The sequence below is a fragment of the Echinops telfairi genome, unplaced genomic scaffold (assembly GCF_000313985.2).
Source record: "Echinops telfairi isolate 266 unplaced genomic scaffold, ASM31398v2 ScPeMD7_7469;HRSCAF=8507_1, whole genome shotgun sequence".
Taxonomy (NCBI): Eukaryota; Metazoa; Chordata; class Mammalia; order Afrosoricida; family Tenrecidae; genus Echinops; species Echinops telfairi.
In genome coordinates, this window is record NW_022111373.1 from 115333657 (window position 1) to 115342309 (window position 8653).

Here is an 8653-nt window from a genome sequence, read left to right on the forward strand (position 1 = left end):
AAGCGCGAAGTGGCGAGGGTTCTCTGTATTAGTTTGCTTAAATGCTATTCTGTAGTGAACAATGTCACCACAACAAAAATTCTGCTTCTAGGGATGGCTGACATCTGCCTCTCCCCTACTCCTACAGCACTGCCTACAGAATCAAGGCAGTTTTCAAATTCCATTCCCTGACAAGAATGGAGGACCCAGGGAGCAAACCAGAAGTTTGTTCTCACCACATGAAACCCAGAGTAGCCTGGCCTGGCTTGCTTATTGGGTCATCTACCCGTTTTGAAGGCGCCCTGGTGGCATAGTAGTTCTGAGGGCCACCTCAATCTTCAGGGTCAGCAGTTCAATAACACCAGCCACTCCACAGGAGAAAGCTTTTTACTCCCGTGAAAAGTTCCAATCTGGAAATTCACAGGAGCAATTCTACTCTGTCCTCTAGGTCACTATGAGCCAGCATCAACCCAATGGCAGTAAGTTGGGGTTGTTTTTGCTTTATCTTTTTGACATCTGTTTTTAACCATTACTCCTGGAATTCAACTATTTTTTTAAACTTATACAATTATTTTCTTTTGTTCCGGCTGAAAGAAATCTTTGATTAGTCTTCCTTAACAGTCTGTTAATAAATTCTTTAATTAGAGACATTTAAAAAGACAGCAGTTAATTTTTGATCCTTAATTTAAGTTAATGTTATTGGCTCCATATATTTTCTTATGAGGCCATTTGTGGGAGGTTCTGTTTGTTTGTTTTATTTTTTGCTGAATGCAATTCCCGAAAAATCCAACTGGAGCAAATAGAAGGATCTAAGGTGACCAGCTTTTAACATTGGTAAAGCGGGACACCATTGATAAAACTCATATCCTGACGAAATAGCCACGTGGCAGCCGAAAACCGTATACCCTAGCTTGTCATGCATTCTTTCCAAAAATCGGGACTTTTAAAAAATGCCCCCGGACGCGGGAAAAATTGTTAAAAAGCGAGACGTCTGGTCACCTTAGATTAGGCGGAGAAAGATTTAGAAATGTCAAAGATTCGACATGGGGCAGGGGTTGGGTGGAGTGGTGGTGGTAGGGAGCTCCGAAGTATGTGTAGCCTTTTGTAACGTGGCTGCCTTAGCTTTGTCTCTCTGCCTCCTTCCCTTGTGCCCTCTGATAGGTCTATTGTAAAGATTTCTGCGGACAGCATATTTGCGTTTCATCTAGTCATGGCAAGGGCTTGGATTCAAGTAAATTTCTTGCCTAATAAGCGGTACCTAATAGCCATTCTTACGATAGATGTACCTACTGGTATCTCTTCTGTTGTCAACTAGTGAGTGAGATAGCTATCCCTCTGCAAGAACAACATAGCCTTCATGGTCATAAAACATTTTTTAGAAAATGAGAGTATTCTAAATAGTTGGAACAGGTATGTATGATTCTGATTTCATTTTGCTTTGTGCTGTAATGATTTAAAAGCAGCACGTGCAGTAACAGAGTGATTGTGATGAAATTGGTTGTGAGTTGGGGCTGGGCCTAGTAACCCTGGTGATAGCATGGGTCACATGCTGGGCTGCTGTTTGAAACCACCAGCTGCTCCAAGGAGTAAAATGAGCCTTGCTGCTGTGAAAATTTACAGCCTCCCACACCCACCGGAACAGCCAGTGCTACTCTGCCCTACCTGGTCGCTCTGAGTTAGAATTGACTCAGCCACTCAATTTCAAAATGAGGGAAAATTTGCATAATACTAAAGGGCAAGCAGGAGTCATCTGTAGTTACCCAGGGACTCTTTGTATTGCCCTTTCTAACCAAAGGGGCCACTACCCCAGGTGGTGTGTGTGCCCTTTGAAAGTTTTATAAAATGAAGTTGCTGAGACTTCTTTATATATTTTTACAAATATGAAGTATTTATGCTTATATAAAATATAATGTATGAAGACCTTTTTAGAGTCTTGTTAAGCAAGGATATCAGAGAACTAAGGATGGCCTGACCCAGGCCATGGTATTTTTCCATTGCCTTGTATGCATGTGCACGTTGGACACTGAACAAAGAGAACCGAAGAATTTGTATTGTGCGGCTGGAGTAGAGTATTGACAGTACCGTGAACTTCTCAAAGGACAAACCAATCTGTCTTGGAAGAATTATGGCCAGAGTGTGCCTTAGAGGCAAGGATGACTAGACTTGCTTAGATACTTTGGACATGTTGTGAGGGGAGACCATCCCTGGAGAAGGACATCATGCCTGGTAAAGAGGAAGGGCAGTGGAAAAGAGGAAGCCCTCAATGAGATAGACTTGACACCGTGGCCGCAACAGTGAGCTGTAGCACAAGAACAACTCTGAGGATGGTGGGGGACTGGGTGTTTTGTTTTGTTGTGCATGGCTGTGTACAACATGTGGTTGCTATGAGCCAACACAGTGGCATCTAACAACAACACTTACGGGTTTGGGGAAAAGTAAGGACATGTTAATTGCTTTGCTTTGACCTTCCTTGGTTCTTCTAGTAGCAAATAAAAAGACATACTTTATTTTTTGTGTGGGAAATTCTGTTATTTTAACAAGCCAGTCTTGACTTGTCTTTATTAGATTGTAATTGACAATTATTTACAAACCAGAATTTACTATGTAAATAACAATCAGAAAGAGCATAAGGAGCTCCTTATTTTGAAATGAAAATACTCCGTTGAAATAACCCAAACCGGAACACATGAGAATTCATGAGCAACTGTGGAAGGTGCTATAAAAACTTCTTTACTTGCAATTAGGAGTGGCTCATATCTGATTAGAGAAAGTGCGATTTTCTTCTGTAATTTCAGGGACTCCCTAGACCTAGTCTTGTGTCACAGCAAGGCCATAGGGGTTCATCTTGAACAGAAAAATATGGTATGGTAGGCAGAATGATGGATTCCCCCACCCCCGGTGGATATGCCCACTCCCTATGATGTGGAGCCAGTAGGTGTTAGATTATCCATTTATGCCCAAGGTAATTGCCAAGCCAAACCAGTTGTCATCTAATTTATTCCAACTCATGACAATCCATGCAATCACATGAGCTCTTCAAAGCAGAAGAGGAAGTCAGAGAGATTCCAAGAATGAGGATTCCACGGGCCGTGCTGCCACTGGGGTGTAGGCACCACATGAAATGACTGGAGCGAGGCCTTGAGGAGCCGCGGCAGATGGCATCAGGCAGCCAGCAAAGAAACAGGAACCTTAGTCTGGCAAGGAACTGAGTTTTATCAGCCGTTTTAATGAGCTTAGGAGCATATTCTTCTCCAGAACTTCCAGAAAGAACATAACTTGTTTTTAACCTGTGAGATCCTAAGAAAACTCAGCTAAGCCGCTCTGTGAAGTAACAAATAGGCTTTGTTATAAGGTGTTACATGTGTGGTCATTTTATGTGTTAGAAATAGAAAGCTACTACAGATAGGAGGAAACCATTTTTCAGTTTTCTACTTCAGGATCCCTTTTCCTTGGAGAGATTTTGCAAATTTTACTTCTTATTTTAAAATGAGATTCACCCTGTGGCAGGCAGAATAGTTGTCGTCTTCTCACACTCACCCCCTCCAATGGCCTGTTCTTAGGAATCTAAATATATTACTTGACATGGCAAAACATATCAAACATGTTTCATTGACGATCTATAAATAAGAATTTTGAGATGGATTCACACGGGTCCTTACAAATGAAAGCTGGAGGTGAGAGTCAATAAGGGCTGTGACCATGGGGGAAAATAAATTTACAGAAATGATAGGGTATCTGTTATGAATCGGAACTTACTGGATGGCAGTTTGGTGACTTTGAAGTTCTAGAGAGGGCCCAAAGCCAAGGAATGCAGGTGGCTTCCACAAGCAAGAGAAGCCTTGGAAAAGATGAGGAACAAGATTTTCCTTTAAAGCCCTTAGGAGGAGCGCAGACCGCCAACATCTTGGCTCTAGGGTTCCTGACTTCCACGACTTTGAGATCATAAATGGAAGTTGCTAAATGTATGATAATTTACAACAGCAGCAAAAAGAAACTCAGAAACACTAGGAATTGCAAGAGAGTAGAACATCATTTTTGTAGTATCAAAAGAAAAGAATCATGGTTCTGTTTATTCAACTATAACATTTTAAAGTACTATGAGTCAAACTAAAATATCGACCCAAAACCCATTGCCTTCAAGTCGATTCCAAATCAGCCACCCTGTAGGACAAATTTTCTGAAACTGTAAATCTTTTCAAGAGCAGGTAGCTTCATCTTTCTTCCCCACAATGGGTTGAACCTTGACCTTGGGTTACCAGCTTAACACTAAACCCACTCCGTCACCAAGGCTTCTTTAAAAATTGCCATATTAAAAAGAGAAAGAAACGAATTATTGATAGCTCCAAAAACCCATTGCTGTCAAAGTGATTCCAGACTGTAGCCACTCTAAAGGACAGACAAGCTGCAGCCCTGCCACAGCTTTCTCCCACATGAGGCTTGAGCCATGGACCTTTTGGTTAGAAGCCAAGTGCTTAACTACTGCCGCCAATGACAAATTTATGACTGGATTTGTTGTTTGCTTCTACCCATGATCCTATCCTATCCTATAAAAAAATATATATATTTTTTATATATTGCATTCTTGGCACCTTTAAATTCATGCTTCCAGTTTTATATATTGCATTCTTGGCACCTTTAAATTCATGCTTCCAGTTTTAAATTAACATTAGTTTATTTATAACACTGTTAAATAATTAATTTTCAATGCTTAAATAATAATAACATTGTTTCTTACACTTTAATAATTCCCTATTGTATTGCCCTGCCAACTTTGTGTAGCTATTTCCTTGATAATCTGTGATATTTGGTCTGTTTTCTGTGATTGCCATATTCCTCACACTGGGCAATTTTAGATTAATAAATATCTAGGTCAAACCTAGAAAGGATTTTCAGATAGCAGCTATGTTAAACTTGAACGCACATTGAATTGACAGGTGATAAATGTTTTCACAGTGAGCTGCCAGCTAACCACTAATGTATGTTTTGCACGAAAATGAGATTTAGCTTACTCTCATTGTGGTAGTATACATTTTTCAAGAATATAAAATTTTGGTATTTTGAATAGTATTCAAAAGGAGTTAGTTTGAGCTAAAATAAATATGTGTAAAAAATCATAGAAATCATAAGAATTTTTCATTTCCTTTGAAGTCAGCCAAGCTGATTACCATCAAGTTTATTCCAATTCATAGTGAACCCTATCCAGTGCTCCAGAAGATAGCCTTCTCTTTCTTCTGTGGAGCAGCTGGTGGATTAGAACCAGCAACCTTGTGATTAGAAGCCCAGCGCTTACCTGACAGCATTACCAGGGCTACTTTTAAAGTCAGTAGCAGTAGGGAAACTAGCCTGCATACTAATGTGCAGTAATGTTTTTGATCTCTTCACTTATTCATACATTATTTATTGGCTACCTCATGCTAAATATATTAGGGACTCAGAATATAGTCCTTAATATAATAATAAAGTTCTAATACTGAATTCTATGTGGAGAGGTGCCAATTAATGAATATAAAAAATATATAATGGGTGGATAAATGCTTAGAAGAAATTCAGGATAAGGGAATAGAGAGCAATATATAGGAGGGAGTTCAATTTTAGATATTTAATATTGATAGTTGACATGTACAGTTGAAGGGAAACTACTTCACAGGTAATAGAAATCGTGAGGGAAAATAGGTAACTCATTTTTGTTGGTGATCATCCATGGAGTGCAAATTTAAATTTAGACTTCAAAGTATTCAAACTTTCTTTGGTCCTTTTTTTTTTTAATTACTTTTGGTTGCAAATGTTTAATTGATTTGAAATATTTTATTGGTTCTGCCTTATTTTTATGGGTTGTATGTATCAGAATCTTCATCCCTTGTGTTTGAATATTAATAAATCCCATGGAAAATTATAGTTCACAGACAAACATAAATGCTCATTGATTTTACAAAACTGAAACATAACCTATTACTTTCTGTTAGAAGTAAATATTGCCACGAGTAGTAGCTAGAGTTTCAGATAAGCCATTTACTGATGTCTGTATTGTCAGCATTTATCATAGAAATTATTTTTTAATATATGTCTTGGTTCAGTAGTCATTGACTTTTGTTGCAAAACAAATAACTTTCTTAGAAAAAGTAAGATTTGTACACAGTATATGAATAGAAAGTAATAAGTATGTTTTTAAAGTAATGAATAGGTCAGAATTTCAGCTCATGAATGATGAGTTGTTAGACAGAATTATCATAAAGAGAAACACTGTTTCATACAAACAAAAACCAGACTCTGTAGTGGAAGCTAGTCCAACTCAGAGTGACCCTAGATCAACAGAGTGAAGCCCTAGGGTTTCTAAGACAGTGAATCTTTCCAGGAGCAGACAGCCCCATCTTTCTCCCTCAAAGTGGCTGGTGGGTTCAACCCACTGACCTTCTGTTGGCAGCCCAACTCTTACCCTGCTACGTCTTTGTTTCCAACAAAAGAAGGTGATTTTCAAATTAGTCTGTATCTTTTGGTCACTCCCTCTTTTAAAAATCTTAAATTGTGGCCTGTGGATAAAAAATGCATTTTAATGGACAGCTAATTCTGTAGGCATGATTTAGAAATCTATTTCAGGACACAATAGTATATTTATATAAATACTCTGTTACTTCTTAAGGAGCAAAATCCGAACGACACTGTACTGAAACCATTCAAAACTAGTATTAAGAAATTCATAATTTGTAATAGTTTAAGAAGTAGTTTTTTTGGGTTTTTTGTTGTTCTTTGATTTAAGAGGTAGTACATTTTATTTTTGTCAGTTTTTCTGTAGATACCCCATTTGAACCCCATTAAGAGTAAAATTATAATACATTTTTTATTAAATCATTTTATTGGGGGCTCGTACAACTCTTATCATAATCCATATATACATCCATTGTGTCAACCATATTTGTACATTTGTTGCCCTCATCATTCTCAAAACATTTGCTTTCCACTTGAGCCCTTTGTATCAGCTCCTCATTTTTTCGTTTTTGTTGTTCTTATTTTCCGGAAAATAACCATGGTGGCGCATTAGTTAAGCACTGAAAATTGAAAGATTGGTAGCTCAAACCCATAGATACTTAGCTGGAAAAAGGTGCGGCGCTCCGCTTCCATAAAAACAACCTTGGTAATTCTGTGGGGCAGTCCCACTTGACTTATGGTCAGGTGCAGTCAAGTTGGCTCCGACTTACAGCAGAAGGAAACATTGTCCGGTCCGGTGCCATCCTCAAAATCATTGCTATTTTTGAGTTCATTGTTGCGGCCATTGTGTCAATCCATCTCATTAAAGGTCCTCCTCTTTTTCGCCGGCCTCTACCAAGCATAACATCCTACTCTGAAGACTGCCCCTCCTGCATGTGCAAAGACAGGAAACAAAGTCTTAATAGTAAGGAGCACTCTGGCTGCACTTCCTCCAAGACAGATGTGTTTGTTCTTTTTGAAGTCCTTTGTACTTGATATATTCTTCACCAGCACCATATTTCAAATGCATGGATTTCCATTCTTCCTTATTCACTGTCCAGCTTCCAGATGCAAATGAGGCGATTGAAAATTCCGCCCTCAAAGAGGACTGAATCCTCAGAGTCCTCAAAAGGACCCCATGTTCTTTAACACTATAAAGAAGTCCCTCTGACAGGGTCACTGCAAATGGCCTTTCACAGTAGTGGGTTTGAGTTTGAGTTCCTGAAGATATAGGTATGTGTGCTTCTTAAGATCTGCTTTTAAGAATAAGATAGACATTTTTGAGGCTAGGGACGATCCTTTCCATTTAGTTGTAGTCCACATAGAAGCATGAGGACAGTTTTGAGAGGGCTTATTAATGTATTAATAGATACTTAGGAAATCCTCCAGTGGGCATTTATTTTGCTAACGCAGCCTTTGCTTTTTCAGTTTACAGATATGATCCAGACCGGACCGTGAATTACTTTGGTTGATCAGAGTGAACATTCAATAATGAGTGGTGCAGCTTTGGGACTCGAGATTGTTTTTGTCTTTTTTCTGGCATTGTTTCTCCTGCATCGATACGGAGACTTTAAGAAACAGCATAGACTTGTCATTATTGGAACACTGCTTGCTTGGTATCTCTGCTTCCTTATCATCTTCATATTGCCTTTGGATGTTAGCACGGTAAGATGTGAAGTTCATTCTCACAATTTAAAAATCACTTGTAATCACAGCGTGTTTGAGGTATCTTAGTTTTTAAGGCAGCTAAATTATATACAGTGATGCTTTTGCTGTGAATGTCATTTCATAAATGTAATCATTCCAAACACAATGCCAGGAAGAGAAGATTGGGTAGATCAGATGAAAATTGCCAACATTTCTTAAGTACATGGTAACCTTTTGACACTTATTTTTACTCCCTGCGTTCCTTGTTGTAGACTATATACAACCGGTGCAAGCATGCAGCTGCAAACTCAAGCCCTCCAGAGAACAGCAACACTTCAGGGTCATTTGCAACTGCTACCCCAGCTCCAAGGTATTCCTGTCTTTCTTTAGTTTTATTAACCATAATCATTTTAGGGGGAAATTGGGTAAACTTGTCTGCTTTTACCATTCAGCTTTAATGTTTCTAAAAATTGACTAGCTGACCCTTCATCAACTTTGCTTGTGTACTGTTTTAGTATATATGTAGAAAATAAATTTAATCATAGCAAAAAGAAACCCTCACTGC

At 38.7% G+C, this 8653-nt stretch overlaps 1 protein-coding gene across 5 annotated transcripts in view; it reads left to right on the forward strand.

Annotated features, from left to right (window-relative positions):
* LMBRD2 (LMBR1 domain containing 2) overlaps positions 1-8653 on the forward strand; it is an 85134-nt gene that overhangs the window by 11672 nt on the left and 64809 nt on the right. For all 5 annotated transcript variants that reach the window (XM_045285064.1, XM_045285065.1, XM_045285067.1 and 2 more), the window contains exons 2-3: positions 7870-8106; positions 8361-8458. In XM_045285064.1, coding sequence (XP_045140999.1) covers positions 7933-8106; positions 8361-8458 — 272 coding nt within the window. In that variant the 5' untranslated portion in view covers positions 7870-7932. The remainder of the gene's footprint in view (positions 1-7869; positions 8107-8360; positions 8459-8653) is intronic.